This window comes from Mesoplodon densirostris, chromosome 2 (assembly GCF_025265405.1).
Source record: "Mesoplodon densirostris isolate mMesDen1 chromosome 2, mMesDen1 primary haplotype, whole genome shotgun sequence".
Taxonomy (NCBI): domain Eukaryota; kingdom Metazoa; phylum Chordata; class Mammalia; order Artiodactyla; family Ziphiidae; genus Mesoplodon; species Mesoplodon densirostris.
Window position 1 is genome coordinate 160,703,717 of NC_082662.1, and position 24,001 is coordinate 160,727,717.

The following is a 24,001-nucleotide window of genomic DNA, read 5'->3' on the forward strand; positions in this document are numbered from 1 at the left end:
AAAAATTCCCTAGGTCATAGTATACACTACATATCACCCAACCATTGCAAAAGAAGTATGCTGCATATGCAGCTTGCCTATTCTGAATAATCTTCATGTTTTCTCTTTGCTGTCCAGTTCTAGAATCAGTCGGAGCCCTATGGTATCTACCAAGTGCCACAAGGAAGTCTAGGACACAAGCTCCCTCAGAAAAAAAAACAGAAACAAGTAAAAGTAAAGCAGTAGGGGCTATTAGTGTGACACATGTGCTGCTTTGTTTTCTTGAGTAAAGAGGGAATTCTTTGTTCCCAGTTTTTGTTATTGATACTTGTTTTTTTTCTTCCAGTTCAGCACCAGAAATCTGCTACATTCCAAATCCAAATGTCGTCACTACTCCAAAATGGAGTTCATGAAGGGTAGCTTTCTAACTGTGGTAGATTTAACTGGAGTGTTTTGTAACAGCTTAGTAATGTAAATGTAGAACAATCTAACAAATATGTTGAGTGAAAGAAGCCAAAATACAAAACACATACTGATGATTCATTACATAGAATTTTAAAACAGGTAAAAGTAATCTATAGCATTAGAAGTTAGGATAGTAGTGGCCTTTGAGGAAGAAAAAAGAGATAATGATTGGGAGGGATGGTGAGGGGGCTTTCCGGGGTGCTGGTAATGTTCTGTATCTTGGGTATACAAGTACGCTCACTTTGCTTACTATGTTCATTGAGCTGAACACTCTTGATCTGTATACTTTTTAGGTGTGTATGTTATATTTCAATACATTAAGTATCTTAAAATATTTATAAGATTAAGATTAATTTTGTGTTTTAGTCCCCTGATTATTTCTCAGTGAAATATTCTGATAAAGTATTCTTTGTGATTCTCTTCAAAAGAAATAATAGAAGTTGCTGTAACCTGATTTAAAAAAAAAAAAGCCTAGTAGGCTTAAATAGTTCCAGTATTCCTGTACTAAATCTACTTAATTTAAAACTAATCATGTTCAGATTAAACCTAAAACAGGCACCATTTAGTTTAATTTAGACATATTTATTTATGGTTGACTAATAACATAATTATTAAGAAGTATAAAAAATGACAGGTGCTGGGACTTTCCTGGTGGCGCAGTGGTTAAGAATCCGCCTGCCAATGCAGGGGACACGGATTCAAGCCCTGGCCTGGGAAGATCCCACATGCCGCAGAGCAACTAAGCCCATGTGCCACAACTACTGAGCCCGCATGCTGCAACTACTGAAGCCTACGTCCCTAGGGCCTGTGCTCCGCAACAAGAGAAGTCACCGCAATGAGAAGCCCACGCACCGCAACTAGAGAAAGCCCGTGGGCAGCAATGAAGACCCAATGCAGCCAAAAATAAATAAATAAATTTATTTTTAAAAATTACAGCTGCTGGGCTTCCCTGGTGGCGCAGTGGTTGAGAGTCCGCCTGCCGATGCAGGGGACACGCGTTCGTGCCCTGGTCCGGGAGGATCCCACATGCCGCGGAGTGTCTGGGCCCGTGAGCCATGGCCGCTGAGCCTGCACATCTGGAGCCTGTGCTCCGCAGCGGGAGAGGCCACAACAGTGAGGCCCGTGTACCGCAAAAAAAAAAAAAAAAAAATTACAGCTGCTGAAAGTTGGAAGACAGTGGGAAAAGTACAGGATTTGGAGTTGGACAAGTGTAGGTTCAAATTATGACTAGGTCACTAAATTATCCAAGTAACTGTTTTCAGTTTTCTTTCCTTCCTTCATTGATAAAGTAGAGGAGATATTTCAGAAGATTGTTGGAGGATTAAATGAGATGATTTGTAAGTGCTTAGCACTCAAATCCCACTCCCCCCTCCCACAGTTTTGGGATAGAGGGGGAAAGATTTGAGGAGTATATAAAGAAGTTGTAGGTAGGTGTAAACAATTATAACTTGCTGAAGATGACTAAGGTGATGCTGGTAAGGAAGGTTAAGTCTTTATATTGTAACCAGTAAAGACTAACAACTTGGGAGTACTTGAATCACTTTCAATATTAAGAGTTAATAGTGCTGCCCTGGCATGTTGACATGGAGGACTGTTATCCAGATGACAATTTATATTCGGTTAGAATGTAATACGAAGTTCAGATAGATTTAAATTGAGCCTAAGTAGTACGTTTGTTTGTTTGTTTTTTGCGGTACGCAGGCCTCTCACTGTTGTGGCCTCTCCTGTTGCGGAGCACAGGCTCCGGACACGCAGGCTCAGCGGCCATGGCTCACGGGCCCAGCCGCTCAGTGGCATGTGGGATCCTCCCAGACCGGGACACGAACCCGTGTCCCCTGCATCCGCAGGAGGACTCTCAACCACTGCGCCACCAGGGAAGCCCAGTAGTACGTATTTTTAAGTCTAAAGGATTTGTTATCCATGCTGTGCTTTGAAAATGTTACCGTTTTGGTACACTTGAATGCTCTTCCTTGTAGTTACTTATAATTTATGCTGCAAGAATAAGGAGCTAAATTTAGGCATGTTGTGTTTGTGAAGGTACTTAAATATATTAGTAACTTTTAGGCCTTAAAAAAAGAGGATAGATTCATTCTATGAAAAATTTGTAATTCAACTGAGGGAACCTTTCACATTCCAGTGTCAGTATTACATTCAGTATTACTCTTTTCTCAAAAGGCTATGATGAAATTTATAAATGTAAAATTGTGTCTTGATTATATAAACAATCAGATATCTATTATTGAGTAACAAACCACCCCAAAACTTAGTGGCTTAAAACAACAACTATTTTATTTGCTTACAATTCTGAGTTAGTGCGTGGGACTAAGTTAGCCACAGGTGGTTCTGCTGCTGGTCTCCATGGAGGTCACTCATGCAGCTTCAGTCATCTGGCAGCTAAAATTGGGGCTGATTGTTCTAGGGGTCTGAGCTGGGACAATTTTTCTCTGTTCTGTTGGTCTCAGCTCAGGTCTAGCTCAAGCCTTCTCACATAGTGGCACCATGTTCCAAGAGTGGAAGTTGCAAGGTTTCTTGAGGCCTATGCTGTGGAGCTCTCCAAACATCGCTAATGCTATATTCAACTACAGTATTCAAAATAAGTCAAGGCCACCCAGATTCAAAGCGTGGGGGAAAAGATTCTATCTCTTGATAGAAAGAGCAGCAAAGTCAAATTACAAAGGGGCATAGCTACAGGGATGGGAGGAATTGTGGCCATCTTTGCAGACTACCACAACAAATGATTAAGAAACCTAAAGAGAAAGTCTTATAATAGTAAAGTTAGACAAACCTGGGTTGGAATCTCAACTCTACCCCTTACTGGCTGTGAGACCTTAAGAACATTGCTTAACTTTTCTGGGCCCTGATTTTCTCAAGGGTGTGATAATATTTTGCAAGGTTATTATGAGTATTAAAAGATAATGCAAAAAAAAATAATGCACTTTAAGTTTTTAGAATGTTTTGACCCATAGTAAATTCTATTGTTATTTTAGAACTTGCCATTCGTTTAAATCTCCATTTGCTTGTATTGCTCACTTATTACCTGAACCTGTGATCATCTCCTTCAAAGATAGGAATGCCAGCATAGCTTGCTACTAATAAGTGGTGTCCCAGAGGCCCTCTGAAAGATAACGAAAATTGAGAGTTTTTTCCTCTGTTTGCCAGCTTTGGTATATTAAGACTCATTTGCTCGTATTAGAAGTTGTCTGCTTAAAATATAAAACAAAAACCTAGGTTTTATATTTGGGTACATAAGCCTTGAGTTATCTCCCCACCTCCCTCTTCCAAAGTGGAAATGTGTGTGTTCATTGTAAAAAGGAACTGTCAAGATTTTTAAAAATTGCATTTACACCTCATAAACTAATTAATATTAAACTGTTTGGGATATAAGAATACTTGGGTTTTTAAGCTTTTAATGTCTTTTGTTTATAAGTTTCTGTTTTGTAGTGTTTAGGGAAGAAATCATCTAAAATTGGCATCACTTGCTAATAATATTAAATTCAGAGTTTATATTTTGGCCACAGAGAATTTGTCATCATGTTGCTGATGTTAGATACCTTTTTTCCCCAGTGCTTAAGGTGGAAAGTAAGATTACTGATTTGAGACTTTCTTCTTTTTTAATATAGACAGTTAAAGCTATAAATATCCATCTAAACCTTGCTTTAGTTGCATCCCATGAGTTTTGGTATGGTGTGTCTTCATTTTTTCATTCATTTCAAAAGATTTTCTGATTTCCCTTTTGATTTCTTCTTTGACTTACTGGTTATTTAGCAGTATGTTGTTTAATTTCCCTGTATTTGTGAGTTAAAGTTTTTTTCTGTTTGTAATTTCATTTCATTGTATGCAGAGACTATAATGTTTATGATTTCAATCCTTTTAAATTTATTGAGACTTGTTTTATGGTCTAGCATATGGTCTATCTTGGAGAATGTTCTGTAAGCACTTGAAAAGAATTCTGCTGTTGTTGTACTGAGCGTTCTGTGGATGTCTTTTAAGTCTAGTTGGTTTATAGTGTTATCCTTGTGTTATATATTCTTGTTTATCCGTGCATGTTACTTTTGGAAAGGCCCTAGGTTCCTTCCCTAGCAGCTTTCTGTTAGCCCAGTTGACTTTCTATTGGCAAAAACATAAATATTCCAGCTTGATAGGTTTGCTAATGTATATTGTCTGGCTTCTTCTGTATTAAAGCCATAGAGAAAATAACGAGAGGAAGAAAACCCAAGACATTCTCTGATTTTAAGGAGCTTACAGTCTAGCAAGTAGTGGCTTTCTCTGTTGAGGATACCTTTAACATGGATACCACATAAGAAATTGTCACAGTAATCCAGGTAAGAGACGTTGGCAGCCTAACGTAAGGATTTAGGAATGGATGGGAAGGTTTCAAGAAACATTAAAGAAATAAGATGAATGGGACATGATGACTGATTAGTTGAGGAGAGGAGCAGGTTTGAGGAAAAGTGAATAGTGAAGGATGATTCCCTATGCTTCTGTCAACAGGAATGATTTAGAATCAACAGAATGATTCTGTCACTCAATCATTAACATAGGGAACAAAAGGTTTTGTAAGGTTGAGATGGTTTGAGACCCCAGTTGGACATGGATGACTAGTAGCCAACTGGTTATGTGACCCTGGCACTCAGAAGAGAGGCTTGAACTTTTGGAAGTCATCAGCATCTAGTTGGTAGTCAAAAGCTGAAGATAGTTGAAGTCACTGAGGGAAATTTTGTAGAGAAGAGAATTGAGGAAGGAATTCTGAAGAGCCACATATATTCCAAGGATGGGCAGAGAAGAAGCCTTCAATAGGGACATGTAAGGAGTGGCCTGTTAATTAGTGGAATACCTGGACAGTGCCGTTATAGAAGTGCCGTTATAGAAGCCCCAGAGGGACAGCATTTGCAGGAGTAACTGGTCAGCATTATTAAATGCTGTATAGAAAGAAAGGCGATAAGGACTGAGATGTGACTGTTGTATTTCATAAGAAGGTTGTTGATATACTTGTTAAGAATAGTTTCAAAATCGTGGTTGGAATAAAGTGACAGTTTGCGAACTGAAAGGTGTGGGAGAAGAGTATAGAGACTAGAAGAAGACAGGAACAGGGACAGGGCTTGAGTGACTTTTTTTTTTTTTTGATTAAATATGACAGGGTGGAGATAGAAATGTGGTGTGTTTTTGGTTTTGTTTTTAGTTTTGGGTTTTTTATAGCTCCTCTGCAGAAAGATTTAAGCATGCTGGTGAGGAAAGAACTAGTAAATTGGGATACATTGAAGAAACAGAATATTAGTGCTGTCCCTTAAAACAGCAGTCCCCAACCTTTTTGGCACCAGGGACCAGTTTCGTGGAAGACAATTTTTCCACAAACTGGGTGGGGGGGTGGGTTTGGGATGGTTCAAGCACATTACATTTACTGTGCACTTTATTTCTATTATCATTATATTGTAATATATAATGAAATAATTTTACAACTCACCATAATGCAGAATCAGTGGGAGCCCCGAGCTTGTTTTCACTTGCCACTCACTGATAGGGTTTTTTTTTTTTTTTAATTTATTTATTTTTATTTTTTGGCTGCGTTGGGTCTTCGATGTTGCATGTGGGCTTTCTCTAGTTGCAGCAAGCGGGGGCCACTCTTCATTGTGGTGTGCGGGCTTCTCATTGTGGTGGCTTCTCTTGTTGTGGAGCACAGGCCCTAGAGTGCCTGGGCTTCAATAGTTGTGGCACTTGGGCTTAGTAGTTGTGGCTCACAGGCTCTAGAGTGCAGGATCAGTAGTTGTGGCACACTGGCTTACTTGTTCCGTGGGATGTGGGATCTTCCTGGACCAGGGCTCAAACCCATGTCCCCTGCATTGGCAGGCAGATTCTTAACCACTGCGCCACCAGGGAAGTCCCTGATAGGGTTTTGATATGAATCTGAAAGCAATTGATTTATTATGGTCTCTGTACAGTCAGACCTCTCTGCTAATGATAATCTGTATTTGCAGCCGCTCCCTGGCGCTAGCATCACCATCTCAACTCCACCTCAGATCATAAGGCATTAGATTCTCATATAAGGAGCACGCAACCTAGATCTCTCGCATGTGCAGTTCACAGTAGGGTTTGTGCTCCTATGCGAATCTAATGTTGCCGCTGATCTGACGAGGTGGAGCTCAGGTGGTAATGCAAGCAATGGGGAGCGGCTGTAAATACAGATGAAGCTTCGCTGGCTTGCTTGCCGCTCACCTCCTGCTGTGCGGCCCAGGACCTCTGTCTTAAAATGTCTCAGTTTCACTGGATTTCTCAGGAGCTTTATAGATTAGTATTTAACAATCTAAAATATAAATTTATGAGACAAGTTAAATTTTCTTTTCATTGTGACCATTTTCCCCTACATTCAAGATTACTGAGGACTTGCCAATCAGACTTGTCATTGTGTTTCAAAATAACTTCTGGGGATAGGTGGAGCAAACTTCCTCTTTAAAAAGGAGCCGTTATTCTAGCAGGAGGATGGATTTCAAAACGTGACCTGAGAAACTATTTAAAGTCTTGTTAAAATATTTAGCCTAGCCTTCAGATTTTATTCATGTATCTTTTGTTTTGGGACTGAGTTATCTTTATGGTTTAGAAAAGAGCCTTAATTAAGCGGGCATTAGTTTTCTTTTTTTTTAAGCTTATTTTCTTATTTTTCTTTTTTTTAGGATATTTAATTTTTAGAGTAAAATGAATTAATACATAGAAAGGGCTCAAAACAGTTCCTATGCATTGTTATTGGTGTTGGTTTTGTTATTGTTTTTTAGCAAGTGTTATTATTAAGAAGAGATCAATTTTCACAAAGAAAACAATTTTCAGACACTTGCATTTAATTTGAAAGCAGTTGACATAATAACAGATCAACTAAAATGCTTAGCGTATTCCAAAATATGTCTGATTTTGGTTATTAGTTCTCATTATGTCCTTGATGTTTGGACTCCCACTAAATGGTGAGGACATATTTACATACAGTGTATGTAATATTCAGCAGAATATTAATGCAAAAACTGAAAAAATAACCTTTTGATGTTTTGCTATAACAGGTCACTTTCCCTGCTTACTGCCTCACAGTTCCTTTGAAGATGATGCTTTTGAGTCTGGCCTTTTCATTCTACTACCTCTTTAATAACTCTGATGTCCTATTCAGTGGAGTACGTTTTACACACAGTGTAGAACTTTGCTATGTAGAAGAGAAACCTGGAGCTTCAAACTATGTACACGAAGTTAGAAACTGTCCTTCACTTGCAGTGTTTCAACTTCAGATCAGGCATTTTCTCTGTGAATGGTTTTATTCTTCCTTACTGTCTCTTCTTCTAAATTTGGTGTTAGGTTGGAGGTAGACGTGTTTCTTTTTGTCCCTCTGAACCCTAGGAAGGTAAGCCACCTAAATTAGCCCTTTGTAGCTTTCTCAACCCTTCTTTATCAAGTTCTATTTTCCAGGTGTTTCCTCCTCTAAATCAGAAGCCCTTCTCTTTATACCTGTCCCAAGTATTTGTAAATATTTGTACTGACATTAGCGTATTAAGTTATTTATATCTAGGATGATGTGTACAATATAGGGTTACAATTCAATCCGTTTATTTTGGGAAGAAGTATTTTTACAATCAAAATTGAGTTTTCACAGGGTATTATTGCTGGAAAAACCTTGAACCTCCAAAAATCACACACTGTTTCATCTGTAAATTAATTAATACTCTGCAGAGAATTATAACACTGAGTAGTGTTATAATAAGCCTTCATTTATTTTTATTCTTTTTGTTTTTATTTTCTGCTTTTAGCTTTATTTTTCAAGATAGTTAAAATTTTTCTCTTCTCTGATATTTCCCTGCTTGTTGGTTGCTATGGAAATGTCCCAGAGAAATGGCAAATTAAGTTAAGGCCAAAAATAATAGTTAAACTCATCTCATGGGGTAGGATGACGTCAAAGGAGATCCAAGATTTTCTTCTTAGAGACAATAAGGTTTTGTTTGTTTGATGTAATATCTTACTCAGGGCAACTTACACTTTAAATTCACGTAAGAACTGAGTTTTAGTCTCAGCTCAAAGATTTATTAGCTTTGGGCAAGTTATTTAATGCTGCTGAAGCTCAAAATGGGTATAAAATTGGTATAAAAATGCCTCAGAGGAGTGACTAGGCCAGAGTAGATATTTTATGAATTTCAATTTTCGTATTTCTTCCTCTAAATCAGAGACACATAAAATGAACCTTAATAGAGGAGATGGTAATAACTTTTTAACAATTTTAAAAATGTCAGTTTGTAACGTTTAAATGAAATCTTCAAAGCAGTATAATTTAGCTATTTAGTAGGGTTATTGCTGTGCTCATAGAACAATCTGAAAGGTGCCTTTATATTTTTAAATTATTACATTAAAAATTTGAAAACTAAGAGTTTATAAAAAGCCTTTAATGACTATTTAACAGTTTTATTAAAGTATAATTTACATATTGTAAAATTTACTTATTTTAAGTGCACCATTCAATGAGTTTTAGAAAATTTGCAGAATTGTGCAACCATCAACACAATTCAATTTTAGAACATTTCCATCACCCCTAAAAGCTCCCTTGCCTTAATGAGTATTAACTTTCACCTGTAAGTGGCACAAATTACAGAATTTAAAAGTACCAGCTTGTGAGTTAGGCTGGACTGAGTTTGAATCATAGTCCTGCCACTTACTAGCTTTATGTCTTTGGGTAATTCTCTGTATTTTGGATTCTTTATCTTTAAAATGGAGATAATAATTATATTACAGTATTGCGGTGAACATTTACTTAATTAGATACAGTATATAGAGCACTAAAAGTGCTGACACCTAGTTGGTGCTTAACAAATACTGGTTACTGGTGGTGATTTGTATTGTGGTTTAGATTTGTGGTAGACATTTAAATGAGAGAAGCACCTGAAAACACCTAGCATAAGGCCTGACACATGATTTACTTTCAGAAACCCAAGCTCTGTTATGCATCGTGTCATCATAATTTTGTCTGTAGTAGCTCTTTGGGAATTGGTTTAATCACGCTTAAACCTTAAGGCTCACGACATGTAGTTGTTTGTTATTTTGCAGAGGCATGGATTTGAATTGAGTAACTACAAGGCAGCTACAAGACTTAGAGTTTGATGTCTGCAAACTAGTCACTTAGCTGGTGGAATGAGTCCCTGGTCTTACTGTTTACTGTTCGTCGAAATAATTTTCTTACTCTGATAAGATCTTATTTCTTTGTAAAAAAGAAATAAGCTCTGAAAAAAGTCCAATGATAATATTGATGATTAATTTTATTAACATAAAAGTATAGAGATTTTTCTTTTTGAGTTTTAATCAGAACTTAGAAGTTGGGATGACTTAGTAAAATGTCAAATGTCAGATACTGTATTGTAGCTCCTATCAATGACATGAAGAAGGCAAATAAAACAACCTTTTAAATGCTGTCTACGCACCCACCTAGTGGTGTAAAAATGTGTATTTTATTGGGAAAGTTATATTTTTTAAATTTGGGCTTTCTTCAAGGTTGGACTGATTGCTATTTAATTTGTGTGTATTCTGAATTATCTATTATGAATTATCAACAGTAAGATCACTAATTGTTGCCATTTACATAGGAGAGTAGGCCTTATGGTAAACTGATGGGCAAGTTAACCATTGCTCTCAACACTGAGCAGCAGAGTCACTCCTGGATTTTTTAAGAGATAAAGAGGATTCATCATTCATGGTCTGTTTCTGATTAGGAAGGTTCCAGTAGAATTACTCCTAATGAGCTAGATTTGGGCTGACCCCTAACACATAACTATTTATCTGCAGACTTTGAGCACATGTGCATTAATTAATAGAATTTTTTTTTCTGACAAAACCTTGCTCTGAAGAAGTTTAAAGAATCTGAATGTTGGTATTTAGTAATTTTATCTCATATGTTTACTCTTGACTGAAAGAATGTTTGTTTATTACATCCACAAAACCATATGTCCTGTGTGGTTTAGATATGTTTTGTGGTTGAACAACTGTCTTTGAGAAGCTTGGAGAATGTTTGGAAAGATGACTTTGGAGAAAGATGTTTAAAGAATGAGGAAGTGGAAATTCTTCCTAGACCTAATAACTACAATTGATGACACTTTGTAGTCTTTAAAAAATCTTTGGCTTATGACTTTGATGATTGAAATAGAAGCATCAAAGAGCGACCTACTGTTCTTAACCATCAACTTTCCTAGGCAATCAAACTTTTAAAATACTATTTTCCCCTTAGTCTCTCAAACCTATCTTTATGGTCAAACAAATGCTTGTATTTTTAGTGACGATATGGGTGCTGATTCTGAATGTTAACTCTATGAAGTTTGTTATATATCTCTAAGAACTATTTTACTGGAAAATTTAAGAGGTTAGAACTCTATACTTCATTTTACTAGGTTAATACAGATGGAAATGATACATAAAAGTAATAAATTATACTAGTTCTTTGAAACAAATTCTAGAAAAGTTATTAAAAGGGTTTTTAGTGAATTTTAAAAAGAAATAAGTTTTGATGATTTGGCTATCCAAATTTGTAAAAGGTCAATTTTATAAGGAAAAAATGTTTTGAATAGCCTTATAGTAATTTATCTTAGAGCCTAAATTGTGTTCTAAATGTGCCCTTATCTTCTCTTGTTTTCATTCTTTCAAATTTTTTGCACTTATATAAGTAATTCGTGATTATATACATTTTCTAAGTTGCCCAACTGTGTAACTGCTGTTAAGTTTGTTAGGTATCTTTCCAGACCTTTTTCTTCTATCCATTTATATTCATTAATACCAAGACTAATACGTAGGATTTTTTTCCCCAACACAAATAACATCGTACTTATTGGTCAGAAAGTTTTGCTTTTACTTAACGTTTCTACATGCTTAACTAATTCTCTTTTTAATTATTCCATATGTTTTCATAGTATAGGCATACCCTATGTTAGAAACAGTGAAGTGGGTCATCTCCTGCCTCTTCAGTGCCTTCACATTACTCTTCACATTATTACCAAATACCATACTATGAGTTAAAAGATCTTGTAGTTTTTGGTTCCTTCTAATTCTTTAGTCTCATCTCATGTCTTTCTCTTTTGCTCTCTGTTTATTTTTTGTTTTGTTTTGTTTCTGGCTTCCCTGTTGCTTTGGTTTTTTTCAAGCTCCCCAACTGTATTATATTCTGTCTAGTCTCAGAACCTGTGGTTATGCTTTTCCTTTACCTAAAATCTGCATACACATATTACGTATTATTCTTTCCATAAGTTTTATTCAGCCTTAGTCTTCAAATCTTAACATAAATATCACTTCTGCAGGGAAGCAATGCCCTACACACAACCTCACCCCCGTTTGGTTAGATTATCTCAGTTATATGTGCTTATATCTTCCTGTCGCTTACCTGCATATCATTTACCATAACTTGCAGTCATGTTATTTAGTTGTATCATTATTGTTTGTGTAGCTAATGAAGGAAATAATGTTAGCCCCATGCAGACTTGGAATGATTTGCTCACTATTTTTTATCTCCAACACTGGGCATGTAATAAAGACCAATAAAAATTTTTTTGCAAGTAGCTAATGTTTAATTTTTACTGGGAATGGAAAAAAGGTTTCTGGGTATAATTTCTCAGAAAAACTGGTTTAATGAAGAAAGAGAAGAGTTGTAAATAGTAGCATTAAAATACTTTTTACCCACATCATATATATTTGTAAATCAACCAATTTGGATAAAGAAACTAAAAGGAAAGTATAATGGCTTATCTGTGGAGGTTGGGTGGGAATGAGGACTAGAGAGGTGGGAGACAGCCCTGGGAGGGAGATATTTCGCTGTAATTATTAAAATTCTTTTTGACCCACATGATCATATATTACTTAACTTTTTTTTAAGAGTCTGATGAGATTGTGGTGTAAATACAGAGAAAATATATGTTCTTATAAATTATTGCTTTTATTTTTTCTATATTCTTAAGTTTTCAACAGTTATTTTATTTCAATATGCCTGGATCAGTGATTCTTATCTTCCCTTTCCCTCCCTCTCCAAACAAAACACATCTTTAAGAATCTGATAAGTCATGGATCTTATTCCTAGAAGAATGAGCATGTTGTATATAAACAGCTTTATGTGGCATTTCCAAGGTTGATGGATACCTTAATCTGTGCCAGATATTGTTAACTGTAGTTTTAATATGCAAGGATATTTTTTAAATCTTTCAGATATTCAGTGATGGCTTTATGTGCAACGTAATCCACTGGGGGAGCAGGGGATACTAAAAGTAGGATTCAGGAAACTTGGTTTCTGATTCTGGCTCTGCCATTATTAAGCTGTATGACTTTGAGTGAAACTCTTTTACTTGTCTTTGGTATCCTCCATGTCAAGTTGGTATAGTGGAAAGTGCATAGACTTGATTGTCAAGTACTGGCCTGAAGTTGATGTGTTTTGACTTTGCCACTTACTACCTGTATGACCGTGGACAAATTCTCTGAATGTTATTTTATTTCTCTGTGAGAAGAAGGAAAATGATACCAGCTTCTTTGGGTTTTAAAGATTAAATGAAAAGAGGTGTTTGAAAAAGCTTAATAACACTTATTACTGATAGAGATGTAAATAAGTGTTACTTACCTCATCTTGAAAAATTAGGCTAGATAGAACTAGATGTTCTCTAAGGTATCTTATCAATGATTTCTCTTAGGATTCTATTTTAAATAGTTCTTATTATGACAGAATAATTTGGAAAATTTGTTACAACAGCACTGATCTGAAATCACGTGGGAGAGCAGTGAGGTATTTTAAGTCTGTAAAACTGATGTTGACCATATTTTCTGCCTGTTTTCTGTATTCTACTGTGCTGGTTATGTAGTAAATCTCCAAATACTTGCTGTAATTCTAAGATTCATGAAACACTAATGTAGGTTAGACTTTCTTAACCTGGAGTCTTTAAATACCCAAGAGATCTATGAATAGATTTTTCACAGGTCTCTGAACTCTTTGAAATGAAATGCAAAATTTTTACTGTGCCTAAATTGTAGTGAGAAACAAGCTATAGCTTTAATAGTGAACAAGGCAGATTAGGTCTCTGTCCTCATGAAGTCTACATTCTAATATAAGATAGACATTGAGTAAACAAATAAAAATGTAAGAAAGTATAACTTATAGATGGTAGAACTATTTTGTAGAGAATTTAAGTACAGTGATGGATAGAGACTGACTTAAGAGATTATTTTAGCGTTTTAAGTGGTCAGGGAGTTCTGAGGAGTTGACATTTTTGGTGACATCTAAATGATAAAGAGTGGCCTTCAATTCAAAGATTAGAGAGACTAGCTAGTACTAATATCCTAAGATAGGAACAAGCTTCACTTGAGTAGCTGAAGGATAGTGGAGTGATGGAAACAAGTGTTAGAAACTGAAGTTGGAGAGAGAATTACAGGTCTTATCATTTAGGGCTTTGTAAACCAGAATATAATATCCAGATTTTATTCTCAATGTAATAGGAAGCCATTTCAAGATTTTTAACTGGAGAATGATGAGAAAAGGAAACTCAAGATAGAACCCTGATAACTCACTTCAGCATTTAGGAGTTTAAGAGATCAAAAACAATAAGCCAGTGAGTTGGCAAGGATGAGGGGAGTGTGGTTCATTGACACTTTCAAGAAGGAGGGAATAGTCATGTTTCATATCTTGTTGAGAAGACAAGTAAGATTAGAATAATGACCTAATCATTAGATTTGTCAACAATGTTGTCTGCCAGAAGAATGAAATTACTGTGAAGTCAATAAATAGCTATTAGGGGACTTCCTTGGTGGTCCAGTGGTTAAGAAGCCACCTTCCAATGCAGGAGATGCAGGTTCAATCCCTGGTTCGGGAACTAAGATCCCGCATGCTGCAGGGCAGTTAAACCCACATACCACATCTTAGGAGCCCACGTGCCACAACTACTGAGCTTGCACACTCTGTAGCCCGTGTACCACTCCGAAAGATCCTGCATGCCACAACGAAGATCCCGCATGCTGCAACTAAGATCCAACACAGCCAAATAAATAAATAAATAAGTATTTTTAAAAAATAGCTATTAGCAGCTTTGTGTCATTGGCCTTTTCCTTTTTAACTTTAAAAAATTTTTAAATTTTTTTAAATTTCATTTTTGTGACATTGGTTTTTGAATGAACCTGCAAGTAATTCTTCCTTTTTTAACCTTTAATCTGTGGGTGGTGATATGGTTAAGAGTTAGGGTTTTGAGCCAGACTGTCTGGGTTAATATTGCATCTCTATTTGTTTTTAGCTTATTCAGCCTCACTAAACCTCCATTTCTCATGGTGTTGACAGTTGAACACGGTGGTTAGGGGTGCTGACCCTCCACTCAGTTGAAAATCTGTGTATAATTTATAATCGGTTCTCCGTATATGCGGTTCCTCATCTGCGGTTCCGCATCCAAGGATTCAGCCGACTGCAGATCATGTAGTACTGTAGTATTTACTATTGAAAAAAAAAATCCATGTATAAGTGGACCCTTGCTATTAAAACCCATGTTGTTCAGGGGTCGACTGTATCTGTAAAACAGGATAACAGTAGTTACCTACCTTTTATAATTTTGTTCTGTGTAAAGCAGTTAGCTGTATAAATAGTAAAAATTATAATGATTGTGCAATAAAACGTTTGTATTTTGTGCTTTTTGGGGTTTCTGTAGTTTTATAGTGTTTAAGTGTTTAATAAAGTGCTGTGTTTTAACTTTGTTTTATGATTAATTAACAAATGTTAAGTGCTCTACAAGGCCATACTGGTAAAAAGGAAAGAACCATTAACTCAACTCAAGTAAAGATTAACTTAAGATCAGATTCTTTGTAGGCATTATTTTAAACTGCCATGCTAATCTATAGAAAAGTTCGTATGGATGATACTTTATCAACTTAAATCAACTTCAGCAAACACTTCTGACTAATATTCAGTCCTCGTTCTGAATATTATATCTTTCAAACACTTTTTTTTCCTTTAGTTTGGAGCATTCTGCAACCCCATGTACAATTGTAATTGTAGCACTTGACTGTGCAGTTGAGTGATTAGATACTGTATTTTCTTTTTTAGCACTCTGGATGATAGTCTCATTTTATTAAGTAATAATTTAATATAAACATACTTGTAGCTACTCATTCTGTTTGCAGATGCATTTTATTTAAATTATTTATAATTAAAACATTATAGAAATCAAAATGTGGGTGATTTCTTTATCACTTTCTTATTATTGCAAGGGCAATTTGGACATATACTCAGATAACTTTAATTTTAGATCCTAAACGTGAAATTAACTTGGTAACTGTTTAGGTTCTTAAATTTTTTTTCCACTGTCCATTTATCTGATAGCACACTTCGCAGAAACCCAGACAAAGCTGAGGTTACTCAGAAGGCAGATACTATGAGTATGCTGTTTCACTATTTCCCTGACAATTCAGAGTCTGGCACACAGTAGCAGTAGTGCTTAGTAAATGTGTGTTGAATGAATGGATAAAATTTTTAGCATACCTAATAGAAATTGTTCTCTCAACAATGGGCTTGCATTTAAGGTTGAGTTACTTCAATAAAACATTAATTAAATGTAATGCTCGAAGAGTAAAATGTGTAGATAATTTACTTTTCTAATAATTACAGCTTAAATGACATGTTTGTTTCCATCTTTGTAAGCAGTCTCTGTTGAGCATAATCAAATCGTTAAGAACTTGTAACACTACGTTACTTTATTGTTCTGTGCACCAGTTCTCACTTTTAGAAACTACAGTTAGAGTAAGAACTGAAGGTATTAAGATGTGTGCTAGAAACTTCAGATTAGATTTTGTATGTAAAGAAAATTTCTATTAGATGCAGGTGATAAGTTTTGTGATTTGGTTTTTATCCCCTACCAAAAGGAGAGGGTAGACAGTGAAATTTGACTGTATATGTGTTCTGCTTAACTGTATTGACCTATCATTCTTAAATTTGAGAATTTAAAAAATCTTTTGAAGTAAATACTTTTCACTATGTTCTAACACAACATACTGTGGCAACAAGTATAAGCTGTAACAGAGGCTTAAAAGATCTTTACCAGTAAATAAAACTCTTAAAAATAAACCTTAGGGCTTCCCTGGTGGCGCAGTGGTTGAGAGTCCGCCTGCCGATGCAGGGGACATGGGTTCGTGCCCCGGTCCGGGAAGATCCCACATGCCGCGGAGCGGCCGGGCCCCGTGAGCCATGGCCGCTGAGCCTGCGTGTCCATAGCCTGTGCTCCGCAACGGGAGAGGCCACAACAGTGAGAGGCCCGCGTACCGCAAATAAATAAATAAACCTTAAAAAGAACCCCACGGTTTCTTTTTATCTCATTACCCACACTCAATTTGATGATAAAGTATTTTAAGGTAGATTTTATTTTAGGCCAATTTTTTTAAGACTCTTTATTAGGGTGTAACATACACCGAAATGCCTACGCCGTAAGTGTAAAGCTTGATAAAATTTCACAGCTGAACATATTAATGTGTTCAGATCAGAATATTATTAGCTATCTTAAAAAGACTAATTTTAAAATATAAAACAATCATAGACTTAGATAAACTTGAGAGACTTATATCTTGGATCTAACTTTATTACTAACTTGTCACCTTCAGCAAGTTATTTCCTCTTTTTGGAGTCTACTCCCCATCTCCAAAATGAGGGGAAAAGACTAGATGTTTTATTATGGCTCTCGCTTTGTAAAAATGCAAAGAGGTGGACTATGTTGATATAAATGTGGTATAAAATCTTACAGGTAGTAGGGTGAGAATATACAGTTTAATTGAAAAGGAAGATGCTCATTTTTTTTTCTTTGTTTTTCAGGTAATATTTCACACTATGTGCTGACTGTATTTACAGAAGATATTTAAAAAAAAAGATAAACTTTTTTCAAAGATTTTGATTCCAGTGGAATCTTTGCTTTAGATTTTGTTTGTGTGTGTGAGTGAATTGTAACTCCAGAAACAATGCCTGTACAAGCTCCACAGTGGACGGATTTCCTCTCCTGCCCAATTTGCACTCAGACTTTCGACGAAACAATTCGAAAGCCCATCAGTTTGGGTTGTGGCCATACTGTCTGCAAGATGTGCCTGAACAAACTCCACCGCAAGGCTTGCCCATTTGACCAGACCACTATCAATACAGACATTGAACTCCTCCCAGTAAACTCAGCATTGCTGCAGCTAGTGGGTGCTCAGGTAAGTTGAGTAACTTGTTATCCTTTTAAATTTCTGTATGTGTCTTTTTTCCTCCCGAGGGAAACTTGTTAAGATCTGGTAATATTGCATTCTATTTTTTCTTAACATCTTTATTGGAGTATAATTGCTTTACAACGGTGTGTTAGTTTCAGCTTTATAACAAAGTGAATCAGCTATACATATACATATATCAACATATCTCTTCCCTCTTGCATTTCCCTCCCTCCCACCCTCCCTATCCATCCCCCCCCACCCAGGTGGTCACAGAGCACTGAGCTGATCTCCCTGTGCTATGCGGCTGCTTCCCACTAGCTATTGGTTTTACATTTGGTAGTGTATATATGTCCATGCCACTCTCTCACTTTGTCCCAGCTTACCCTTCCCCCTCCCCCTCAAGTCCATTCTCTAGTAGGTCTGCGTCTTTATTCCTGTCCTGCCCCTAGGTTCTTCATGACAATTTTTTTTTAAAAAATTTCTTACATTCCATATATATGTGCATATGGTATTTGTTTTTCTCTTTCTGACTTATTTCACTCTGTATGACAAACTCTAGGTCCATCCACCTCACTACAGATAACTCAGTTTCGTTTCTTTTTATGGCTGAGTAATATTCCATTGTATATATGTGCCACATCTTCTTTATCCATTCATCTGTCGAAGGACACTTAGGTTGGTTCCATGTCCTGGCTATTGTAAATAACGCTGCAGTGAACATTGTGGTAATTGTATCTTTTTGAATTATGGTTTTCTCAGGGTATATGCCCAGTAGTGGAATTGCTAGGTCGTATGGTAGTTCTATTTTTAGTTTTTTAAGGACCTCCATACTGTTCTCCATAGTGACTGTATCAATTTACATTCCCACCAACAGTGCAAGAGGGTTCCCTTTTCTCCACACCCTCTCCAGCATTTACTGTTTGTAGATTTTTTGATCATGGCTACTCTGACTGGTGTGAGATGATATCTCATGGAAGTTTTGATTTGCATTTCTCTAATGATTAATGATGTTGAGCATTCTTTCATGTGTTTGTTGGCAATCTGTATATCTTCTTTGGAGAAGTGTCTATTTAGGTCTTCTGCCCATTTTTGGATTGGGTTGGGTTTTTTTTTTTTTTTCCTTTGCAGTACACAGGCCTCTCACTGTTGTGGCCTCTCCCATTGCGGAGCACAGGCTCTGGATGCGCAGGCTCAGCGGCCATGGCTCATGGGCCCAGCCGCTCTGCGGCATGTGGGATCTTCCCGGACCGGGGCACGAACCCGAGTCCCCTGCATCTGCAGGCGGACTCTCAACCACTGTGCCACCAGGGAAGCCCCAGCTTTCTTTTGATTTCCATTTGCATGGAATATCTTTTTCCATCCCCTCACTTTCAGTCTGTATGTGTCCCTAGGTCTGAAGTGGGTCTCTTGTAGACAGCATATATATGGGTCTTGTTTTTGTATCCATTCAGCCAGTCTATGTCTTTTGGTTGGAGCATTTAATCCATTTACATTGAAGGTAATTATCAATATGTGTGTTCCCATTACCATTTTCTTAATTGTTTTGGGTTTGTTTTTGTGGGTCTTTTCCTTTTCTTGTGTTTCTTGCCTAGAGAAGTTCCTTTAGCATTTGTTGGAAAGCTGGTTTGGTGGTGCTGAACTCGCTTAGCTTTTGCTTGTCTGTAAAGGTTTTAATTTCTCTGTCGAATCTGAACAAGGACCTTGCTGGGTAGAGTAATCTTGGTTGTAGGTTTTTCCCTTTCATCACTTTAAATATGTCCTGCCACTCCCTCTGGCTTGCAGAGTTTCTGCTGAAATATTAGCTAACTTTATCGGGATTCCATTGTATGTTATTTGTTGTTTTTCCCTTCCTGCTTTTAATATTTTTTCTTTGTATTTAATTTTTGGTAGTTTGATTAATGTGTGTCTTGGCCTGTTTCTCCTTGGATTTATCCTGTATGGGACTCTCTGTGCCTCCTGGACTTGATTAACTATTTCCTTTCCCATATTAGGGAAATTTTCAACTGTAATCTCTTCAAATATTTTCTCAGTCCTTTTCTTTTTCTCTTCTTCTTCTGGGACCCCTAGAATTTGAATTTCGGTGCCTTTAATGTTGTCGCAGAGGTCTCTGAGACTGTCCTCAATCATTTTCATTCTTTTTTCTTTATTCTGCTCTGCAGTAGTTATTTCTACTATTTTCTCTTCCAGGTCAGTTATCTATTCTTCTGCCTCAGTTATTCTATTGATTCCTTCTAGAGAATTTTTAATTTCATTTATTGTGTTGTTCATCATTGTTTATTTGCTCCTTAGTTCTTCTAGGTTCTTGTTAAACGTTTCGTGTATTTTCTCCATTCTATTTCCAAGATTTTGGATCATCTTTACTATCATTACTCTGAATTCTTTTTCAGGTAGACTGCCTATTTCCTCTTATTTGTTTGGTCTGGTCGGTTTTTACCTTGCTCCTTCATCTGCTGTGTGTTTCTCTGTCTTCTCCTATTGCTTCACTTACTGTGTTTGGGGTCTCCTTTTCACAGGCCCCAGGTTCATAGTTCCTGTTGTTTTTGGTGTCTGCCCCCAGTGGCTATGATTCGTTCAGTGGGTTGTGTAGGCTTCCTGGTGGAGGGGTCTAGTGCCTGTGTTCTTGTGGATGAGGCTGGATCTTGTCTTTCTGGTGGTCAGGTCTGCGTCTGGTGGTGTGTTTTGGGGTGTCTATGACCTTATTATGATTTTAGGCAGCCTCTTTGCTGATAGGTGGGGTTGTATTCCTGTCTTGCTAGTTTTTGACATAGGGTGTTCAGCACTGTAGCTTGCTGGTCATTGAGTGGAGCTGAGTCTTGGCATTGAGTTGGAGATCTCTGGGAGATTTTCGCCATTTGATATTACGTGGAGCTGGGAGGTCTCTGGTGGACCAATGTCCTGAACTCAGCTCTCCCACCTCAGAGGTACAGGCCTGATGCCTGGCCGGAGCACCAAGACCCTGTCATCCACACGACTCAGAATAAAAGGGAGAAAGAAAGGGAGGGATGGAGGAAAATAAAGTTATTAAAATAGAAAATAGAAAATAATTATAAAAAATAAAAAAATATTTTAAAGTAATAAAAAAAAAAAGAAAGAGGGCCTCCCTGGTGGCGCAAGTGGTTGAGAGTCCGCCTGCCGATGCAGGGGATACGGGTTCGTGCCCCGGTCTGGGAGGATCCCATACGCCGCGGAGCGGCTGGGCCCGTGAGCCATGGCCGCTGAGCCTGCGCGCCCGGAGCCTGCGCGTCCGGAGCCTGTGCTCCGCAACGGGGGAGGCCACAACAGTGAGAGGCCCGCATACCGCAAAAAAAAAAAAAAAAAAGAAAGAGAGCAACCAAACCAAAAACAAATCCACCAATGATAACAATCACTAAAAGCTATACTTTAAAAAAAAAAAAAAAATGGAGAGACGGAACCCTAGGACAAATGGTAAAAGCAAAGTTATACAGACAGAATCACACACAGAAGCATACACATACACATTCACAAAAAGAGAAAAAGGGAAAAATATACATATATCGTTGCTCCCAAAGTCCACCGCCTCACGTTGGTATGATTTGTTGTTCATTCAGGTATTCCACAGATGCAGGGTACATCAAGTTGATTGTGGAGATTTAATCCACTGCTCCTGAGAATGCTGGGAGAGGTTTCCCTTTCTCTTCTTTGTTCTCACAGCTCCTGGGATTCAGCTTTGGATGTGGCTCCACCTCTGCGTGTAGGTCGCCTGAGGGCATCTGATCCCCGCCCAGACAGGACGGGGTTAAAGTAGCAGCTGATTAGGGGGCTCTGGCTCACTGCAGGGGCAGGATTACGGAATGCTGGGTGAGCCTTCGGTGACAGAGGCTGGCGTGATGTTGCACTAGCCTGAGGCGCACCATGTATTCTCCGGGGGAAGTTGTCCCTGGCAGTGGCCGGCTGCACAGGCTCCAGGGAGGGGAGGTGTGGATATTGACCTGTGCTTGCACACAGGCTTCTTGGTGGCTGCAGTAGCAGCCTTAGCGTCTCATTCCCATCTCTGGGGTCCACGCTGATAGCCGTGGCTTGCGCCCATCTCTGGAGCTCGTTTAGGCAGCACTCTTAATCCCCTCTCCTGGCACACCAGGAAACAAATAGTCAAGAAGACGTCTCTTGCCTCTTCAGCAGCTCCAGACCTTTTCCCAGACACACTCTCGGCTAGCTGTGGTGCCCTAGTCCCCTTCAGGCTGTGTTCACGCAGCCAACCCCAGTCCTCTCCCTGGGATCCGCCTTCCAAAGCCGGAGCCTCAGCCCCCAGCCCCTGCCCATCCCGGCGGGTGAGCAGACAAGCCTCTTGGGCTGGTGAGTGCTGGTGAGTGCTGGTTGGCACTGATTCTCTGTGCTGGGATCTCTCCGCTTTGCCCTCCGCATCCCTGTTGCTGCGCTCTCCTCCGCGGCTCCGAAGCTCCCCCCTCTGCCTCCCGCAGTCTCTGCCCGCGAAGGGCCTTCCTAGTGTGTAGAAACCTTTCCTCCTTCACGGCTCCCTCCCACTGGTGCAGGTCCCGTCCCTATTCTTTTGTCTCTGTTTTTTCTTTTTTCTTTTGCCCTACCCAGGTACGTGGGGAGTTTATTGCCTTTTGAGAGGTCTGAGTTCTTCTGCCATTGTTCAGTAGGTATTCTGTAGGAGTTGTTCCACATGTAGATGCTATTTCTGATGTATTTGTGGGGAGGAAGGTGATCTCCACGTCTTACTCTTCCACCATCTTGAAGCTCCTCCTGTCTTCTATTTAAATAGATAACATTTTGTTCATACTGAGCTGATCCTTTATTTCAGTACGTGAGGGGATTTGTTATGGTGGTGCAGTGTTTCTCAGTCACTGTACAGTAACATTCATTCAGTCTGGTGGGCAGACTTTCTCAACAGCCTTAGCTATCAGATCATTAGAGAAACCTAAGAGGTAAGTCACAAGAACTTCTTAATATTGAAGAAAATATTATTCACAAAATAATTGCATTTTACTTAGTAGGAAAAGTGAAGCTGCTTCAGACTATTTTACTTAGTAGACACTAACTGAAATGAAAGATCGAGAAAGTGATGAAAACTATAGAACACAGCCTTTAGGAACCATTTGTCTAGAGTAGGAGCAAATACCCCTAGGTACCTAAATATAAAAGTTACTCTAGTAATTGTGAAGGTAATACTCTGAAAGTTTTGTGTCAGTATTCTCAAGGTAGAGATCAATAGTATCTTCAGAAGGTTTCACAAAGCCAAGGGAAGGAAGCAGGCTTTTCAAAGTTAGGTATGATTCACTTAAACAACCTCTCACTGTTAATTTGCATAGTGTGAGTCTAAAGTATCATATGTTTACCATAAATCATTTTCCAAATAAATATACAGGAACTTTGGACATTAATATTTATATTAATATTAGTACCACTAATATTTGCTAGATCAGTCTTCCTATAAGTTGATAAAAAGTAGGGAAGGTTGGTATTATGTATGTAGGAGATAAAGAGAGCAGTTTTAGAACAGCTTATTCAAAAGGAAAACTTGCTGGGACTTCCCTGGTGGTCCCGTGGTTGGGACTCCGTGCTTCTACTGCGGGGGGAGTAGTTCAGTCCCTGGTTGGGGAACTAGGATCCTGCATGCCACCTGGTGCAGCCAAAAAAAAAGGAAAACTTACTTTATTTACAAATCTATCTTGATGATGTCGCCAACACTACAAAATATTAATATTTGACAGAGGGAAATTGCATTTGATTGTTTTTCTTCTCTTCCTTACTTAATTTTTCATTTCATAATCATTTCTCTTTTTGTTTTGAAAATTCCATTATGACATTTTGGAAACGTTTTAAAAATAGACTTATTGGGGATAACAATTTTAGTAATATAATATTTTAATAACAAATAACCAAGACTTACTTTTTTTCATAAAGTTGTCTAAGGATGAACTAATTCTTTTTCTACAAAATGAGTAAGACCTTGTCATGTCTTAACTGTAACAACTAATGTTTATGAAATTGAGGATAGGACATTTTAATCCATAATAGCCATTATTTTAACCCCACAGATTTCCATTAAAAAACAGTTAGAAGTAATAAATGAATTAAGCAGAGTTGCAGGATACAAAGTTAACATGCAAAAATCGGTTTCATTTCTGTACACTAACAATGAACAATCCAAAAGGAAATTAACAAAATAATTTCACTTACAGTAGCATCAAAAAGAATGAAATACTTAGGAATAAATTTAGCGAAGGAGGTGAAAGACTTGTACATTGTAAATAAAACATTGCTTAAAGAAATTAAAGAAGACATAAATAAATGGAAAGACATCACCTGTTCACAGACTTAATATTGCTAAGATGACAGTACTACCCAAAGCAATCAACAGATTCAATGCAAGCTTTTTCAAAATCCCAATGATGTT

At 37.7% G+C, this 24,001-nt stretch overlaps 1 protein-coding gene across 5 annotated transcripts in view; it reads left to right on the plus strand.

Moving 5' to 3' along the window:
• The window catches only part of RC3H1 (ring finger and CCCH-type domains 1), a 93,496-nt gene that overhangs the window by 12,352 nt on the left and 57,143 nt on the right, over nt 1–24,001 (plus strand). For all 5 annotated transcript variants that reach the window (XM_060091232.1, XM_060091231.1, XM_060091236.1 and 2 more), the window contains exon 2: nt 17,252–17,625. In XM_060091232.1, the coding sequence (XP_059947215.1) occupies nt 17,395–17,625 (231 nt within the window). In that variant the 5' untranslated portion in view covers nt 17,252–17,394. The remainder of the gene's footprint in view (nt 1–17,251; nt 17,626–24,001) is intronic.